Here is a 20,069-nt window from a genome sequence, read left to right as displayed (position 1 = left end):
CCTGCTTCTGCTCGATGCTTAAGTTTACTTCTGTGAGTAGTTCCATTGACTTCACTGGGACTACTCACAGTAATTGAAGTTTAATGTGAGTCAGCATTGGGGCCTAAATAAATCCTATAAGAAGCAGCAGAGGCAGTGAGGAGTCCTACCTGATTCCAATTTGTGAACATAAAAAGTTATGAAGAAAATAATAAAACCGGGCAGAGAGGAGCTGAATCTGGACCTCTGGCAGAACAAGAGAAACTTCATCTTCACTGTAACTTCATCTAGACAACAGGGAAGAGGAGAGAAACAAACAAACAATAATACAACTTTGTGAGTAGAATGCAGTGATTATGAGAAGCTGGATATTGGAGTTTTCACATGATGGTGTGACAGCAGTTATTCCATATTTTAGAATGAAATTGAGTTTCCATTAGGAGTCTGATTTTGTACCCTCTGCATCATATCCGTGCATAGGCGCTGACTCAGTGGGTACTCCAGGGCTGGAGCACCCACATAAAAAAATTGGTGGGTACTCAGCACCCACAGGCAGCTCCCCGCCCCGCTCCCCCACTCCAGCTTACCTCCGCCTCCTCCGCGAACGCGCCGCCGCGTCCTGCTTCTCCCCCTCCCAGTGCTTGTGCCGCGAAACAGCTGATTCACGGGGCAGGGAGGGAAGGGGGAGGAGGGGGAGCGTGGTGCACTGGAGGAAGAGGCGGGGCCGCGGTGGGGATTTGGGGAAGGGATCCAATAGGGAAAGGGAAGGGGCGGAGTTAGGGCGGGGACTTTGGGGATGGGGTTGGAATGGGGGCAGGGAAAGGGTGGAATCAGGACGGGGCCAGGGTCAGGGAAAGGTGGGGGGGTATGGGCACCCACCGGCGCCGGAGAAAGTTGACGCCTATGTATCCACACACAAAGTCAGAGGGGTGTAAAATGGGATAAAAATTTCCCATGATTATAAAAAGGAAGAAAACTCTCCTGAATATGAATTAAGGGTAGAATTCTGAAAATTACTGAGCACTGACCTAATTGTGCCCCATTGATGTCAATGGGAAAGCTTGAATGGGGGCAGCAAGGTCAGACCAATCCTCAGAGGTTTCAACAATCTGACCCTAAAACTGTATGTGCCAGAATATTTCCTTTTTGTGATTGAAATGATGGCTTTAGCATTTTTCCCTCATAATCCCATAATCCCCTTGTGATGCTGGTAAACCAGATGCCAGCTCTTGCCAAGCCTGTAGGTATCAGCTGAGCACTGCCAAATTCATAGCTGGAAACCAGACCAGCTCACCTTTATGTTAATATTGTTCAGGATAGGTCTTAGACTTGTAAAGATTTGTTTAGAGCTTAGATTCTGTACAAGGCTTGTAAATTGCTGCATTCATTAATCTTACTTGTAATGGCTGTATCCCATGCTATAAGGTAATATGTAAGTTTTGCTTTATAATTGTAAAAATGCCTGCTCTAAACTTGTGAACCTCGGCAAGAAAGGTGGTTTCTCCACCCCTCCAGAAGAACTATCAAGACTAAATGGGCCATTGTGGAACATCACAACACGAAGGCTGGTTTAATGGCCCTCTTACATCCATGAAGGTGCTATGTGTGAGAAACCACTTTCCATCAGCTTGAATTCTGGAAGAGGGAAATGAAGAGAGCTAACATGAAGATATTTAATCTCTTTGCTCTTTGAACTCTTACAAGGGCTGGAGCTAAAAAACAAAAAGCAGAGATCCCCAGGGTCAACCTGGGTTAGCCCTAAAAAGACATTCAGTGCTGACAGATTACTAAATCTCTGTTGCCTTTTGGAACTGAACTCATAGATTGAACTCATTTGTATATATATGTTACCTGCTTTAACCTGTAAATATCTCTCATTTCTTTTTCCTAGTTAATAAATCCTTAATTAGTTTACTATGGGATTGGCTACCAATGTTGTTTTTGGTGTAAGATACAAATTGATCTGCGGTAAGTGACTGGTCTCTTGGAACTGGGAGCAACGTGAATATTTTGTGATTTTTTGTGCAAGTGATCATTTGTCAACTGAGTCGTTTTTCTGGGTGGCAAGATAAACAGGCATGACCAAGACACTGTCTGTGACTCCATGGAAAGACTGTTACAATGATCCAGGATTTTACATTTGTTACAGGCTTGGTAAAATCCAATTATAGAATATACCACCAGTATTAGGTGTCTGCCCTGAGGTTGGCACTCTTGGTCATGAGCCACTCCAGACAGAATGACACTTCCCCACATACTTTACTTTTCCATAATGGGAAACAATAAGCCAATATCATAAGTAAAGGTGAGTAAGCTGTGCAGGAAACACCTGGGAAGTGTTTAGGAACAGAACATTTTATGATTTATTGTTTGTATTACAGCAGCACGTAGGGAATCAGCCACTGATCAGGATCCCATGGAACCAGGCACTGTACAAAATCCAAATCTCTATCCTCGAGGGAATCCCCTCTCTCATGGATCTGTATGCTTCCACATGGCCAAAAAATACATTTGGGGTTCTTTTTATTTGCCTTTTGGTATCTGAGACTTTAGCTCACACTCAGGTCATATTCTCAAGCTTTTTTTCTACAATCATGTGGGCTAGAAACTTCCTTAAAAAAAAATAAAGCTGAAATTCTCTCATAATCACAGGATTTGAACAGTCGGAGTTTTAAGTAAAACATCAAATATTACAGGACATTAAAATGGTGAGAATTCATAGAATATCAGGGTTGGAAGGGACCTCAGAGATCATCTAGTCCAACCCCCTGCTCAAAGCAGAACAAATCCCCAAACAGTGTTTTTGTTTTGTTTTTTACACCCCAGTTCCCTAAATGGCCCCCTCAAGGATTGAACTCACAACCCTGGGTTTAGCAGGCCAATGCTCAAACCACTGAGCTATAACTAGTCAAATATGTTTCATTAAAAATTCATAAAGAAATAATGGCTTTCAGAATGAAATAAAAATATTCTACTTAACTGCCAGGGGGCAAATTTGCCACGTACGCATGGGAGAAAGGACAAGGGAAACATGCAGTGTCAGCTATAGGTAGTCTTAACTCAGGAAGTTCCTTCGAGAGGAAATGTAGCCAAACTCCAATCCTGCAGACAATGGAACTTTCTGTGCCTGCATCCTGTAGATAACTAACTGCTTGGTTTGCAAAATAACGCAAGGAGGAGGGGGCAAGTAGATGAACAATAAGGGGTCACAAGAGGGGCAGATACATGTAGCTTGCTAATTATGTATGGTAATGATAGCAACTTTTGGCCAATCATAGAGCGATGGATTATCATAGTCAACTGCATATAATACTTTGGTGTAAGTGTTTTCGGGGTTCTTGCTGACTTATGAGCTCAAACCCAATTGCAATTGAAATAAACGGATCGCCCCTCCTGGGGCTCCTTGCTTGATTAGCTGTGTCCATCTCTCTTTATTCCTCAGCTGGAATGGAGAGGAATTTCTACCACAAGAACAACACAAAAACAATCACAAAAGCTTTGTGATTTGGATTTTTCAACAACATATTTCAACAAAATGAATTTTCTTATTTCAAATAGATTCAAAATGAGCCGCTCAAACTAAAAGGAATCAAAAGCTTTGTTTATTGTTATTACTTATTATTATTATTGTTTCCCCTGCATAATTTCTTAAAAAATTAAATAAAAGAGAGAGAGAGAATGAATATTGGAAAGTCTCAACTCCCATGCCCTTCAAATTAAAGTATTTGTTTTGATTTCATTCATTGATTTAATGCAACAATTTGTTTCAAGCTGTTTCTTTTAAAAACTGGAAAAATCCATAAACATTTCAAATCAAACAAAAATCGTGCAAACTATTTGATGAAAAATAAATCCCAGTTTTAATCATGCCCTCATGAAATCTCCCCTCCAATTGCTTTTTACACCACAGGGAACAACGTGTCTCACAGTTTGTAACATGGCCTCACTTGTCATTATGTCATCAAATCTTTACTAAACCCAGAACAGTAAAATCTACCTGTTTGGATGGTGCCAAATTGGTGTGGCCATACTGAATGAATAGTGAGAGCATAACCTGCCACGACTTAAACATGGCTGAAGGGCTGCAGAGGATCCTGGAACCAGGTTCCCTTTTAAGCAGAAGCAAATTTGATAAGGAACTGGCAAAGTCTGCATGTACTATCGATATTGAGCCTATTGGTCGGCAAATATGGGCCCATGGAAAAGTAAATCTCACATGTATAAAGTTCCAGCATGGAGCACAGGTTGACCTGGTTGTAGTGACCTTACAGCAAGGTCACCATGCAGAGAGTCAGAGTGAATGACTGATGAGTGAGTAAACGTGGGGGGGATCTTCATTTGGTACCACCACCCTCAGCCCCTTCTAAAACACTAAATAGGTAAAATTAGTAACCACACGCCTGCTGGGCATGCTTTTAAAACATGTGACTCCTTTGAGGAAAAAGGGTACAAGGATCAAGCAAAGTAAATTACTGAGGGTATGTCTACACTACGAAATTAGTTCGAATTTATAGAAGCCGGTTTTATTGAAATCAGTTGTATACAGCCAATTGTGTGTGTCCACACATAAAATGCTCTAGGTGCTCTAGTCGGCGGACCGCGTCCACAGTACGAGGCTAGCGTCGACTTCCGGAGCATTGCACTGCTATCCCACAGCTATCCCACAGTTCCCGCAGTCTCCGCCGCCCCTTGGAATTCTGGGTTGAGATCCCAATGCCCGGATGATGCAAAACAGTGTCGCGGGCGGTTCTGGGTACATGTCGTCAGGCCCCTCCCTCCCCCGTCACAGCAACGGCAGACAATAGATTCGTGCCTTTTTACCTGAGTTACCTGGGTTACCTGTGCAGACAACATGGAGCCCGCTCAGCTCAGCTGAGCTCACCGTCACCATATGTCCTCTGGGTGCCGGCAGACGTGGGACTGCATTGCTACACAGCAGCAGCTGCTAACTGCCTTTTGGCGGTAGACGGTGCAGTAGACTGGTAGCCTTCATCGGCGATCTGGGTGCTGGCAGCCGTGGGGCTTGCCTTTTGGCAGTAGATGGTGTATTACGACTGTTAACCAGCCTATTACAAGTCGGGTCATCGCACGTTAGCAGAGTCTTCCCTGAGCAACCGATCGTGCAATAGGCCTGAAGACCATCGTCATACACCGCCCCATATTTGCTGCCAAGCACCCAGAAAGATGCCGAGGGCTATCAGTCACGCTGCACCATCGTCTTAACATGTAAAAAATAGATTTGCTCTGTATTCATTTGCTTCCCCCTCCCTCCGTCAAATCAACGGCCTGCTAAACCCAGGGTTTTCAGTTTAATCTTTGGGGGGGACCATTCTGTGTGACAGTTGTTTGTGTCTCTCCCTGATGCACAGCCACCGTTCTTGATTTTAATTCCCTGTGCCTGTACGCCATGTCGTCACTCGGCCCGCCCTCCCTCCTTCCCCTAGTCTGTCAGATACTACGTTTGCGCCACAGCTCAGAGAGCCGAGAAGCGGTTCACGCCTTTTCTTTGAATTCTGGGTTGAGATCCCAATGCCCGGATGATGCAAAACAGTGTCGCGGGCGGTTCTGGGTACATGTCGTCAGGCCCCTCCCCCCTCGTCACAGCAACGGCAGACAATAGATTCGCGCCTTTTTACCTGGGTTACCTGTGCAGACAACATACCACGGCAAGCATGGAGCCCGCTCAGCTCAGCTGAGCTCACCGTCACCATATGTCCTCTGGGTGCCGGCAGACGTGAGACTGCATTGCTACACAGCAGCAGCTGCTAACTGCCTTTTGGCGGTAGACGGTGTAGCATGAGTGATAGCTGTGGGGCTGGCAGCCGTAGGGCTGCATTGCACCAGCCCCTTGCCCTTTGGTAGGAGATGGTATATTATGACTGGTACCCGTCGTCGTCATACTGGAGTGGCTGTCAATCATGGCCACCTGGGCAGACATGTTTCGATGATGATGGCTACCAATCGTAATATACTATTTTCTGCCAATTGCCCATTGCCCAGTATTGTCTGCTAAGCACCCAGAAGAGGCCGAGGGCGATGCTGGGGGCTGGCAGACGTGTGGCTGGCAGACGTGGGGCTGCATTGCTACACAGCAGCAGCCCCTTGCCTTTTGGCAGATGATGGTATATTATGATTGGTATCCATCATCATCGTACTGGAGAGGCTATCATCTCATGCTGCACCGTCGGCTGCCAGCTTAAGATGTAAAAAATAGATTTGTTCTGTATTCATTTGCTTCCCCTTCCCCCGTGAAATCAATGGCCTGCTAAGCCCAGGGTTTTCAGTTTAATCTTTGGGGGGACCATTCTGTGTGACAGTTGTTTGTGTTTCTCCCTGTTCCTGTACCTGTACGCCATGTCGTCACTCGGCCCTCCCTCCCTCCCGCCCTCCCTCCTTCTCCTGGTCCATCAGATACTACTTACGCGCCTTTTTTCTGACCAGGCGCCATAGCTAGCACTGGGATCATGGAGCCCGCTCAGATCACCGCGGCAATTATGAGCACTATGAACACCACGCGCATTGCCCTGGAGTATATGCAGAGCCAGGACATGCCAAGGCGAAACCCGGACCAGCCGAGGAGGCGATTGCAGCGCGGCGACGAGAGTGATGAGGAAATTGACATGGACATAGACCTCTCACAAGGCACAGGCCCCAGCAATATGGAAATCATGGTGTCACTGGGGCAGGTTCATGCCGTGGAACGCCGATTCTGGGCCCGGGAAACAAGCACAGACTGGTGGGACCGCATCGTGCTGCAGGTATGGGACGATTCCCAGTGGCTGCAAAACTTTCGCATGCGTAAGGGCACTTTCATGGAACTTTGTGACTTGCTTTCCCCTGCCCTGAAACGCCAGGATACCAAGATGAGAGCAGCCCTCACAGTTCAGAAGCGAGTGGCGATAGCCCTGTGGAAGCTTGCAACGCCAGACAGCTACCGGTCAGTCGGGAATCAATTTGGAGTGGGCAAATCTACGGTGGGGGCTGCTGTGATCCAATTTGCCAGGGCAATGAAAGACCTGGTGATAGCAAGGGTAGTGACTCTGGGCAAAGTGCAGTCAATAGTGGATGGTTTTGCTGAAATGGGATTCCCAAACTGTGGCGGGTCCATAGGCGGAACCCATATCCCTATCTTGTCACCGGAGCACCAAGCCACCGACTACGTAAACCGCAAGGGGTACTTTTCAATGCTGCTGCAAGCCCTGGTGGATCACAAGGGACGTTTCACCAACATCAACGTGGGATGGCCGGGAAAGGTACATGATGCTCGCGTCTTCAGGAACTCTGCTCTGTTTCGAAAGCTGGAGGAAGGGACTTTCTTCCCGGACCAGAAAGTGACCATTGGGGATGTTGAAATGCCTATCGTGATCCTTGGGGACCCAGCCTACCCCTTAATGCCATGGCTCATGAAGCCGTACACAGGCAGCCTGGACAGGAGTCAGGACCTGTTCAACTACAGGCTGAGCAAGTGCCGAATGGTGGTGGAATGTGCATTTGGACGTTTAAAAGCGCGCTGGCGCAGCTTACTGACTCGCTCAGACCTCAGCGAAAAGAATATCCCCATTGTTATTGCTGCTTGCTGTGCGCTCCACAATATCTGTGAGAGTAAGGGGGAGACCTTTATGGCGGGGTGGGAGGTTGAGGCAACTCGCCTGGCCACTGATTACGCGCAGCCAGACACCAGGGCGGTTAGAGGAGCACTGCAGGGCGCGGTGTGCATCAGAGAAGCTTTGAAAACGAGTTTTGTGACTGGCCAGGCTACTGTGTGAAACTTCCGTTTGTTTCTCCTTGATGAACCCTCCAAACCCCCCCCCGACCCAGTTCACTCTACTTCCCTGTAAACCAACCACCCCACCCCACCCTCCCCTCCCCAATTCGAGCACCGCTTGCAGAGGCAATAAAGTCATTGTTTTTTCACATTCATGCATTCTTTATTAGTTCCTCACAGAAGTAGGGGGATAATTGCCAAGGTAGCCTGGGATGGGTGGGGGAGGAGGGATGGAAAAGGACACACTGCATTTTAAAACTTTAACTCTTATTGAAGGCCAGCCTTCTGATGCTTGGGCGATCATCTGGGGTGGAGTGACTGGGTGGACGGAGGCCCCCCCACCGTGTTCTTGGGCGTCTTGGTGAGGAGGCTATGGAACTTGGGGAGGAGGGCTGTTGGTTACACAGGGGCTGTAGCGGCGGTCTCTGCTCCTGCTGCCTTTCCTGCAACTCAACCATACGCTCGAGCATATCAGTTTGATGCTCTAGCAGACGGAGCATTGCCTCTTGCCGTCTGTCTGCAAGCTGACGCCACCTATCGTCTTCAGCCCGCCACTTGCTCTGTTCATCCCGCAATTCAGCCCGCCACCTCTCCTCTCGTTCATATTGGGCTTTTCTCATCTCCGACATTGACTGCCTCCACGCATTCTGCTGTGCTCTATCAGCGTGGGAGGACATCTGCAGCTCAGTGAACATATCGTCCCTCGTCCTACGTTTTCTCTTTCTAATGTTCACGAGCCTCTGCGAAGGAGAAACATTTGCAGCTGGTGGAGGAGAAGGGAGAGGTGGTTAAAAAAGACACATTTTAGAGAACAATGGGTACACTCTTTCATTACAAGGTCGCATATTTCGGCTTGCAGGCAGCCATGGTAGGCCACTGTGTTTTGGCTTTTTTAACCTTCTTAACATGCGGGAAAGGTTGCAAACAGCAGCGCATTTCCCATATCAAGGATGAATTGGGTTGTCCATTTAAAATGGGGTTTCAATGTAAAAGGAGGGGCTGCAGTTTCCCGGTTAACATGCGGCACAAACACAAGTAAACCACCCCCCCACACACACACACGATTCTCTGGGATGATCACTTCACCCCTCCCCCCACTGCGTGGTTAACAGCGGGGAACATTTCTGGTCAGAAGAGCAGGAACGGGCGCCTCTGAATGTCCCCTTAATAAAATCACCCCATTTCAACCAGGAGAGCTTTCTGGAGATGTCCCTGGAGGATTTCCGCTCCATCCCCATACACGTTAACAGACTTTTCCAGTAGATGTACTGGCCGCGATTGCCAGGGCAAATTAATCATTAAACACGCTTGCTTTTTTTTTTGTAATGTTTACAAATATTTACAAATTTACACTCACCAGAGGTCTCCTGTGTGCCCTGAGGGTCTTGGGTGAGTTCGGGGGTTACTAGTTCCAGGTCCAGGGTCACAAACATATACTGGTTGTTGGGGAAACCGGTTTCTCCGCTTCCTTGCTGCTGTGAGCTACCTACAGTACCTCCATCGTCATCTTCCTCGTTCCCCGAACCGTCTTCCCTGTGTGTTTCTCCAGTGAGAGAGTCATAGCACACGGTTGGGGTAGTGGTGGCTGCACCCCCTAGGATCGCATGCAGCTCCGCGTAGTAGCGGCAAGTTTGCGGCTCTGCCCCGGACCTTCCGTTTGCTTCTCTGGCTTTGTGGTAAGCTTGCCGTAGCTCCTTAATTTTCACGCGGCACTGCTGTGTGTCCCTGTTATGGCCTCGGTCCTTCATGGCCTTGGAGATCTTTTCTAATACTTTTCCATTTCTTTTACTGCTACGGAGTTCAGCTATCACTGCTTCATCTCCCCATATGGCGAGCAGATCTCGTACCTCCCGTTCGGTCCATGCTGGAGCTCTTTTGCAATCCTGGGACTTCATCACGGTTACCTGTGCTGATGAGCTCTGCGTGGTCACCTGTGCTCTCCACGCTGGGCAAACAGGAAATGAAATTCAAACATTCGCGGGTCTTTTCCTGTCTACCTGGTCAGTGCATCTGAGTTGAGAGTGCTGTCGAGAGCGGTCACAATGAAGCACTGTGGGATAGCTCCCGGAGGCCAATAACGTCGAATTCCGTCCACACTACCCCAATTCCGACCCGCAAAGGCCGGTTTTATCGCTAATCCCCTCGTCGGAGGTGGTGTAAAGAAACCGGTTTAAAGGACCCTTTAAGTCGAAAGAAAGGGCTTCGTCGTGTGGACGTGTCCAGGCTTAATTCGGTTTAACGCTGCTAAAGTCGACCTAAACCCGTAGTGTAGACCAGGCCTTAGATTGGGATTCCTTAATTAACGCTTGAAGAAGTAACACTGCTAGACAGAGTAGCCAAAACTCTGCTCCGTGGGCTCGAGTAGGACTATGAACCAGAGGGGCCATCTCAAGGCAACCAAGGCCTTGCCTCGAGGGAATCCGAGACAGACCAGAGGGCTAAGAACAGAGCAGGAGGGAAGAAGCCGTCTATAAAATTGGTAACCACCTTCTCTGTTTGCCAAGCAAGAACTGCGTGAGGCTAGTGCAGGGCCTGTTTCTGTATGTTTGTGAAAGAGACTCGTTAAGGGGAATGTATAGCTCTTACATATAGCTCTCAATGTCTAACATAGGAGTTATGTGCTTAATATAACCCTTTACCGCTTGTGTAATTACTTCTCAATAAACTGCTGTGTATTGAAGATAATTACTGTGGACCTTTTTCACTGGTATGACAGTAATCTGCTCTACTGGGAGCCAGTAAAGATCCATTTCAGGGGCAGTAGCACCCCCTGTTGTCAACCCTTCCACAGCGTTGTGCTACAAAGACAGGAGGCAACATAAACTCGATCACAAGATAACAATGCAATGAGTACAAACTGATCACTCAATACTTGTTGTGGATCAATTAACATGGACACAGAAAGCCAATACCTAGCTAAATGTGGAGACATGCCCTCATTGTCTAACCACATTGAAGATTCTGGGCCAGATTCGGTAATTAAGTCCATCCCTATTTCAGCAACACACTTCAAATCGTGCCTAATGTTAGGCACGAACTTAATTCCCACCGATTTCAAACGGATGTAATTTTGTTTCTATTGATTGTGGATAAACTTGGACTTTTTTCCTTTGAAAGTATCAGAAGCAAAAGAACTCAGCCCCACAGTCAGAGGTAGAAAACTAGTGACAACAGACAGGCCAGGACACTGTGGCGATGGTGGCTGAGTCTGCAGCACTGTTTCTCCCTGTATTCTAAACACAAGAAGATTTTTTGTTACATATCTCCCTTTAACCTTATTAAAAGCAGGACTGGACCCAATGTTCTGGAATAAAATACAGTAAAAGAGAAAATGAATTACTAATTGAACATACTGTAAAAACCTGGTTGTGCTAGGAAAGTGACCTGAACTGTAGTTTGATCTAGACAATAGAACAGGGAAAAGAAAAATACTTTATCGAAACATATTTTGCATTTACAGCTGATTTGTTAAACATTATCTGTATTTAGTGAATTGAACTGATTGTTTCTGGTCACCACAACCTTCAGGATTTTAGAGCTGGTATATTTCATCCTCCCACACTTTGTTTTTATTGATAAGTTGGAAGAGGAAAACAAATTTTAAGAATATAAGAACAGCCATACTGGGTCAGACCAAAGGTCGATCGAGCCCAGTGTCCTGTCTTCCGACAGTGGCCAGGTGCCCCAGAGGGAATGAACAGAACAGGTAATCATCAAGTGATCCATCCCCTGTCGCCCATTCCCAGCTTCTGACAAACTTTCCTGCTTTTTCAACTCCCAACCGGTTTCTCAACTTTGAATGAATAAGTCATTAAACTGAGCTAGTTGGGTACATTGAAATGAAGAAAATATTTGCTCTGCACCTGCAGTAGAGGTTATTGCTGTCAAAATTCTGGTTCCAGGTGCTAAGCCAGTTTCTGCCACTAGTCATTCATCTGACTTTCTTTGAAACTTCTGTAGCAAGCGTATACTGCTTGGATATTATATATAAATTTCAATGATTTTAATAGATTATAGTAAATTTAGGCTTTGTCATAATTTTAACTTAAATTTAAACTGGTTTATTTATTTTTTTAAAAACCTATATTTAATTTAAATTTAAAAAATCCAAGTTAAAGAAAAAACTGATTTAAATTAAAAAATCATTTAAAAAAAGATCAGTTTTCAACCACCGGGTTTGATATTTCCTTCAGCCCCTGTTGCCAAAGAACTACAGCACTTTGAGGAATTAAATTAATAGGTGTGATTCTTTGGCTTGGGTAGATTGGATGAATTACTGTAGAAAGCTCAAATTTGTTTGTCCCTTTCAAAAGCAGAGCAGTAGCATTCCCAACCCCAGTAATCAAAAGTCAGTGTAACCCCATACAAATGTCTGGTCTTGTGGCTTTGATTAGCTGTAAAACTGCATGATTTTATTGGCGAACTCATGAAGAATGTGGTATCTGGAAACACATGCAAGCTATAAATTGCTTTTTACTAGGGCTGTCAAGCAATACAAAAAAATCATTGCAATTAATCACGTGATTAAAAAAATTAATTGCCATTAATCGCACTGTTAATAATAGAATACCATTTATTTAAATATTTTTGGATGTTTGCTATATTTTCAAATATATTGATTTCAATTACAAAATGTACAGTGCTCACTTTATATTTATTTTGATTACAAATATTTGCACTGTAAAAAAAAAGAAAATATTTTTCAACTCACCTAATACAATTACTGTAGTGCAATCTCTTTATCATGAAAGTTGAACTTACAAATGTATTATGTACAAAAAATAACTGCATTCAAATATAAAACAATGTGAAACTTTAGAGCCTACACGTCCACTCAGTCCTACTTCTTGTTCAGCCAATCATTCGGACAAACAAGTTTGTTTACATTTGCAGGAGATAATGCTGCCCACTTCTTGTTTACAATGTCACCTTAAAGTGAGAATAGGCGTTCGCATGGCACTGTTGTAGTTGGCATTGCAAGATATTTATATGCCAGATGCGCTAAAGATTCATATTTCCCCTGATGCGTCAACCACCATTCCAGAGAACACACTGATGATGGGTTCTGCTTGACAATGATCCAAAGCAGTGCGGACTGATGCATGTTTATTTTTGTCATCTTAGTTAGATGCCACCGACAGAAGGTTGGTTTTCTTTTTTGGTGGTTCAGGTTCTGTAGTTTCTGTATTGGAGAGTTGCTTTTTTAAGAGTTCTGAAAGCATACTCCACACCTCGCCCCTCTCAGATTTTGGAAGGCACTTCAGATTCTTAAACCTTGGGTGGAGTGCTGTAGCTTTAGAAATCTCACATTGGTACCTTCTTTGTGTTTTGTCAAATCTACAGTGAAAGTGTTCTTAGAATGAGCAACATGTACTGGGTCATCATCTGAGACAGCTATAACATTAAATATATGGCAGGAGACATGCAATTCTCCCCCAAAGAGGGCAGTCACAAATCTAATTAACGCATTATTTTTGTAACGAACATCATCAGCATGGAATCATGTCCTCTGGAATGGTGGCCGAAGCATGAAGGGGCATATGAATGTTTACCATATCTGGCACATGAATAACTTTCAATAATGGCTAAAAAAGTGCCATGCAAACGCCTGTTCTCACTTTCAGGTGACATTGTGAATAAGAAGCGGGCAGCATTATCTCCCATAAATGTAAACAAACCTGTTTGTCTTAGGAATTGGCTGAACAGTTGGCGATAAGTGGAGTGACCCAGCCCCAACCTGCTCTGCTCAACTCCGCCGGCTCGTGCTGGGGGGGCAATTCCCCCCCCCCCGTGCCCTCCAAGCCTAGGGAGGAGATGGAGCGGTAGAGAAGGGGCATGGGATGGGGAAGAGAAGGGGATGGAGGAAGTGGGAGCAGAGGGGAAGCTGGAGCCCAGCATTCGGCATCCTCTTGGCAGAAGCTGGGGCTCCCCTCTTAAGCAGGCCCATCGAACCCTCACCCTGACAAGCCCCACCTCCCCTGCATCTGTACTGTCCCAATGAGCCCCCCCAACACCCTCTCCACTGAGCCCCAACCACCTGCATCTGGACTCCCACCCAATGAACCCCATGTCCCCTGCACGTAGACCCCCGCCCCACTAAGCCCCAAACACCTTCACCTGGATCCCCTGCAGAGTCCCATTGCCCCTGCACCTGGAACCCCCCAATGAGCTTCTGTGCATCCAGATCTCCCACTGAGCCACCCACACCCAGATTGCCCCACAGAGACCTCTGTTACCCCCACCTGGATCCCCCCACACTAAGTCCCTCTGCACTTGGATCCTGCTGCCGGGCTGAGCCTGCTAACCCACACCTGGTGTGCCTGGCAAAGGGAGACAGGGCCCCCGGGTGTTTCTGGGGCAGGTCTGGCCCTTGCACTGTTTCAGGGTCGGGTGCAGTCTCACTGCCAAGTCCCTATCCCGGGATGGGGTAGGAGGAGACTGCAGGGTAATCTCTCACCTCCATGCAACCAGTGGCCTGTGCCTCCCACTGCCATGTTGGAGCCTCCACATTTATTTATTGACAAATAAAATGTTCAGAATTTTAAAATATTGTGCACAGAATTTTTGGTGAAGAATCCCCTCAGGAATATGGGGTGCAGTGCAGCTGTGATGGTGGGACTGTGAGGAAGGTGGTGGGCAGTGGGGAGGTCTATGGGTGGAGGGTGCTGGGCGAGAAGTGTGGTGTGCAGGGTGTGCTGTGCAGTTGTGGTGGGAGGCCAGCGGGGGAGGTCTCTGGGAGGGGTGGGGGCTGGGCATAGAGATCTGTGGTGGCGATCTTTGGGCAAGGGGGCACTGGGCATAAGGGTGGGACACTGGGCAGGGGGGCGGTGGGTGCAGGTCTGCCCTCAAGGGGAAGGGGGATGCTGGCAGCACAGGGCTGGGCAGGTCAGTATGCAGCTGGCAGCTGCAGGTTTGTAAACAGTGCCCATGTCCCCAGCCTGCCCTACACTCTGGACACTGACCATCCCGCCCCCCCTGCCCTACACTCTGGACACTGACCATCCCGCCCCCCCCTGCACCTTGCCCCATGGGAGCCCACAAATATGTTTGGCGCCAGGCCCACAGAAAGTTAATCTGGCCCTGCTTAATTCCCACTGATTTCAGAAGGAGAAAGGGATGCAATTTTCTGTTTTGATTGACTCAGGACATTACTTTACTTTTTTGTTTTGAACGTATCTGAAGCAAAAGGATTCAGCCCCACAATTTGTTCTAGAAAACGGCAACAACAACAACAGGCAGAAAACTAGACTGATCACAGCTGGTTTGGCACAGTAAATTTTTTCCTGTATACAAAATATAGGTAGTTATTTGTTACAAATCTCCCCCTGAGGTCACTGAGAACAGGATCGGGCCCAGTGTTCTTAAGTAAAACACAGTAGCAAAAGAAATAATCATTCAACATGTAAAAAAATCTCATTACATTGCTAGGAAAATAGTCTGTGATGCATTTGACTATCAATCATTTTGAGTGTGCATGTGATGCAGTGTTTACAGAAAGAGTAAAACGAACTATCACAGAATTATTTAATATTTACATTGTTAATCTGTCCCAGCAATAAACTGGGTATATTAGGGGTTAGAAAGAATCATTTTGAAGTCAAATTACCCTACCTGATTGGTCCTTCCGAGAAGATTTGCAGTCTTCAGGGTGTGCTCAGACCTCACTGGTTTTGTTGAGATAGGGACATTTTAAATGACTCCTTCAGTTTATCAAGTTGCCAGGCTCATTCTGGCTTTCAAACAGCTGCAGCGTTTTCTCGTCGCTTTTCCTCACACTTGTTTAAAGAAATCGGTTTGTGTCCGAACTGCCAATCGCCCGCTCCGCTTGTAGAGTGCTCCCAATGTGAAAGTGAAACTTCCCGAGAGGAAATGGGAACGAGGAGTAGGCGGAGTTAAAACCAGGAGTGAAGCGCTGGCAGAGTGTGACAGAAGGCAAAACCCAGAACAGGCAGCGCACAGGGGGTAACAGTTACCCCACTGGGACTGAGACCCCAGTGTTTGCAAAAATGGTGGGGGACAAAGGGGCTTTTTTATTTCCCCCCAGGGCTGGGTTCTTAAAGGCACAGGCATCCCAATGCCTAGTCAATGCAGCTCCTCTTTGTCTGATCTAACCTACTGAGGCTATGTCTACACTACAAAGTTCAAAGTGCTGTCGTGGGAGCCACTGCTCCTGGTAATCCACCTCGACGAGGGGATTAGCTCCGAGCACTGGGAGCCGAGCCTGTCCACACTAGCGCTTTAAAGCGCTCAAACTTGCTGCGCTCAGGGGTGTGTATGTGTGTGATTTTTCACATCCCTGAGCCAGCAAGTTAGAGCGCTTTAACTTGCCAGTGTAGATAATCCCTGAGATTTAATTCAGTGAAACATTTTACAAATATCCCCTCAGAAACAAATAATCCCTTATCACTGTATCTGATTACATAGAGTCTCCGAGCAGTTTCCCAAGTTGTCTTATCTGCTGCTGGGATTCCCTGAATTCCCTGAATTTTTAAATTTAATTTTTTCTTTTCATTTTTGAGGTGACTGAATTTCTGGCCTAGTGTCAAAACTTTGTTTTGAGTCAATCCACCAATGGGGATTGCATTTTTGCAACTGTTATTTTGCCTCTCAGTCTAGTCCTTAGTGTTTTTCTGCATGCTGTTGTGTACAACTTGATTCTGAAATATTCAGTAAAGGCAGTATACTATCTCCTATAATGTTGAGGATGGATTCAGGCAAAGAGATAATAGAATATCAGGGTTGGAAGGGATCTCAGGAGATCATCTAGTCCAACCCCCTAAATATACGGAAATATACCTATCTCATAGAGCTGAAAGGGACCCTGAAAGGTCATCAAGTCCAGCCCCCTGCCTTCACTAGCAGGACCATGAATAGATATCCCACTGTATTTTGGGAAGCTTTGTTTTGGCAGAGTATGCTGGGTACCAAACAGGTCAGACGGGGTGGTTGTGACCATGGGATCCAACTTCTTATAATGCATTGTTAACTATCCACTAATTTCATATGAATCCCATACATAAATGTATACATAATGTTTACACTTTTTTTTCTAAACCCACTAACCTGCCTGGCCCTCCTCACTGTCTGCCATCTCACACAGACTCATGGAGCTTGCATGGCTCTGCACTATTGTCATGAGCGTTTGCACCCAAAGGTGCATGCTCCTTTACTATTTGCAGAGCAGCAAACATACATGTGGGGTGTGACATTATACTCTACATTATTTATGAAAATATGCTTATGATATGGATATAACATAGCTAATATATACTTTATGCAAGATGGCTGATGTGGGGTATCATTGCAAAACTTAAGATCTATTGACTGTGTTTATCCAACCTGTATGCATGTAACATTTGTATCTGAGGCTAGAAATATTGACCATGTCTCTGTATTTCAAATGTGCTCTGTGGGATGAGGCCAGACAATGTTAGTGGCTTATTGAAGGAATGCACAAAGACATAAAGATTACCCCAGGAACTGTGTGCAATAGGAACCTCTGAACGATAGTGCTATACAATGGGGACTACTTGATCAAGATCAGATACCTCTACACAGTGGGTGCTGTTTGACCCAGGTCACAGCACAAGAGCCTTCCAGAAATTGGGGGGAAGAAAGAAAAGGTGAACAATGACAGCCTACAAGAACAACCGGAAACACCTGAGGTACAAAGACTGAACAGTGAGAAGTGCTTGTCCCAGCAATCTGGATGATGGGAAGACAGACACTTCAGCTCAGCTCAGCATACTGAGAACGAGAAGGATCTGACATTATCAACCACTGAAGAATAATCCAGGTGTGTGTAATATATCTTGTGTCCCCATTATGCAGGCATAGACCCTTTTCTCACTGCTAATAACACTAATGAAAACAACACAAGACAAGTTAAGTTTTAACAGTGAAGACAAAGGCTAAAGAAAATGTCTCAAAAATTAAATGAGCGCACAATGAGGTGACATGTGAGTACCACAGTTCTGAGTGTAATTTTTGTGGTGATACCTCTTTGCTCCTTATGTGCATGAAACAGTGACAGAAGTGGAAGTCTGTATAAAGCATAATGGTAGATTTTTTGCCTATGAGCTTGCTTTCCAAAGGAATTAAGTATTTCATATACTATTTATAATGTTTTTCACTACTCTCAATGTTTTGTGTGCGTTCAATGTTTTTTTTTTTTTTATTAATAGACTGTATGACCTACTATGCAGTGGAAAGGGACTAATAAAGATTTCTTTTTAAATGTTCAGACTTTCATTAAGGTTTTTCATGCAATAGCCATGAAATTCCACTTGCAAAATGTTTTTTAAACAGTCCTGAAAATATAGGAATGTGGACTTGGGTCTCTCTTCTCCAAAAATGTGTTTGGTATCAAGTGTTTGTCTAATGGGTATTTTGAGGATGGCAACTAAGCATCTTGTCATACAGTGAAAGTGTCACTTAAGATTTCTTGAGTAATAAACATGTACATAAGGCTTTGACACTGGCCCTAAACCATGGTGGATTTGATTTAAATTTAAATAAAAATTTAAATCATTAGTCAGGAAGTCTCAATTTAATCATGCTTTTCTAGATAAAAGTGCATTCTTGTTGGTTGTTATAGCCTTAATACATATTCTTCACAACTCAGAGTTAGATATAAGTTTCATTTCTAGAAGGTACACAATATACATTTTTAAACAGTAATTTATTTAGAAAACTTTTAAGAGTAGTTTTACAGCTATATCAGAAAATGAATGTGTGACATTCTATACCTTGCGGGAGTGTACCCCATGTTCCTCATTTTCATATAATTGTGATCTTACATATAAAGCATGCCATGTAAGGTATCAGGGGAGAGGGTTAGGGTTACACACCAAACCTGTCCAAAGGAAAGTTTATGGCATATGTTTTTTTTCCTTTCAGCCTAACTTAGAGAGGTGCAAAAAATTGAGACTACAACATAGCTTCACCAACCCATACCATCCACAAACCAATGGACTAGCTGAAAACAAATCCATCAAAAGGTAATTTTAGGGCAGGGAAAATTATAGTATTAATAGAAAGGAGAATGTACTTTGATAGAAGCTACAAATTGCTTCAAATGTTTAGTACATTGAAACTCAACTTGTCTTCTATTTCAAGTAAAAGGAATTATCCCACTGCACTAAGATGGCCTCTTTACACCTTTTCGATTGCATACAATTTCTCTCAGTAAAGACAGTCCTTTCCCCTTCCCCTACAAATAATCCATCCCCATTTTTTACAGAGCATTGCACAAGTTGGTTGATGACAGTGCGACTAATTGTGATAAATTTCTTGGTGACATTGTATTTTCTTTGAGAACAAAACCAAACATGACAACCAAATTGTCACCCTATCAATTACTTTGAGGCAAGCTTCCCAGACCAAATCTCAGACAACTACACAGTAAGTGTCCTTCAGCTTTCAAGTGCATATGTTATTTTGTGATTGTTCTTTTTACAAACACAACTCCTTCTCCATTTGTTTCCAAAGCCAACAGATTTTGAGGAACTTGATGAAGAATACTACAAAGAGTACATCATGAAAATTGAAGCTAGACGTGATGCTGAAACTAAACTGGCTATTAGTAATATTTCAAAAGCACAAGAAAAGCAACAAATACAGTATGCCAAAATGAAGACTCGTAAACATGGGGAAATAACATTCAAGATTGGTGACACTGTCATGTTACTAAATGCGAGAAGGAAAACAAGAAAGGGAGGGCAGCTACAACCGACCTATGTGGGACCATACAAAACTGCCGCTGTAGAGGGCAAAAGAGTTAAATTAGGAAACAAGTTAGGGAAAGGTTTAGCAAAGTTGTACAGTACCTCCCAACTAAAAGTATTTAAAGAGCCTCCAAAATTAGGTGAGGAAAACATATCACTGAGAAACATGGAAAAGGAAATTGCTGTGGATGACACTGTGAAAACCTCAGAGGTAGGAGAAATGGGAGGCAATGTATCTAACAAGCCTCGCAACAGCCAAGTGTCAGTCACACACATGGAAAAGGAGGAATGTGTAGTGTAAAGAGTTTCAAGCAGTCATCCAGATGATTTAGATGACATGGTTACAGAGGATGATGAAGACAGAGAATGGTTTCTCAAAGGTGTTGCTTACCACACAGTTGTTATTAAAGAATTTGTTGACACATATCGATTTATCAAGCATGTCAATAGTTTCCATGTAAGAATGGAATGTTTGTTTGCAAAAATCATTTCTCTATCTCTTTTGTACACTACACTACACAAGAGAGGTGGGAGGCACACCAACTTCTATCTAACACCTGGTGATAGATCCAGAGGGGTGAAAAGATCTGCTGCTGAAA

The 20,069-nt window shown here is 44.8% G+C and overlaps 2 protein-coding genes across 5 annotated transcripts in view; both read right to left on the bottom strand.

Annotated features, from left to right (window-relative positions):
* LOC101935053 (butyrophilin subfamily 1 member A1-like) overlaps positions 1 to 15,615 on the bottom strand; it is a 62,312-nt gene extending 46,697 nt beyond the window's left edge. For 2 of the 4 annotated variants that reach the window (XM_008175663.3, XM_065562454.1), the window contains exons 1-2: positions 15,356 to 15,615; positions 150 to 266 (exon numbers count right to left, since the gene is read on the bottom strand). In XM_008175663.3, the coding sequence (XP_008173885.1) occupies positions 150 to 249 (100 nt within the window). In that variant the 5' untranslated portion in view covers positions 250 to 266; positions 15,356 to 15,615. Of the gene's footprint in view, positions 1 to 149; positions 267 to 15,350 lie in introns of all 4 variants that reach the window. The other 2 variants (XM_065562452.1, XM_065562455.1) reach the window with 2 other exon arrangements.
* LOC135974446 (uncharacterized) lies at positions 7,064 to 15,343 on the bottom strand. Its single transcript, XM_065562584.1, has 2 exons — positions 9,102 to 15,343; positions 7,064 to 8,507 (listed from the first exon to the last, which is right to left on the bottom strand). Exons 1-2 carry the CDS (start codon positions 9,637 to 9,639, stop codon positions 8,005 to 8,007), a joined length of 1,041 nt encoding a protein of 346 aa, XP_065418656.1. The 5' UTR covers positions 9,640 to 15,343; the 3' UTR covers positions 7,064 to 8,004.
* Positions 15,616 to 20,069: the final 4,454 nt, after the last annotated feature.

The sequence above is a fragment of the Chrysemys picta genome, chromosome 12 (genome assembly GCF_011386835.1).
Source record: "Chrysemys picta bellii isolate R12L10 chromosome 12, ASM1138683v2, whole genome shotgun sequence".
NCBI classification, from domain to species: domain Eukaryota; kingdom Metazoa; phylum Chordata; order Testudines; family Emydidae; genus Chrysemys; species Chrysemys picta.
The sequence above is the reverse complement of the archived record's forward strand: the minus strand, read 5'-3'. Positions and strand labels throughout refer to the sequence as shown.

What these genes read in the sequence shown, in the direction of transcription:
- LOC135974446 (XM_065562584.1), bottom strand. Translation starts at nt 9,639, where the DNA reads ATGAAGTCCCAGGATTGCAAAAGAGCTCCAGCATGGACCGAACGGGAG. An exon ending in GGGCACACAGGAGACCTCTG is followed by an intron (nt 8,508 to 9,101) that starts GTGAGTGTAAAT and finishes CTCCTCCACCAG; the next exon opens with CTGCAAATGTTTCTCCTTCG.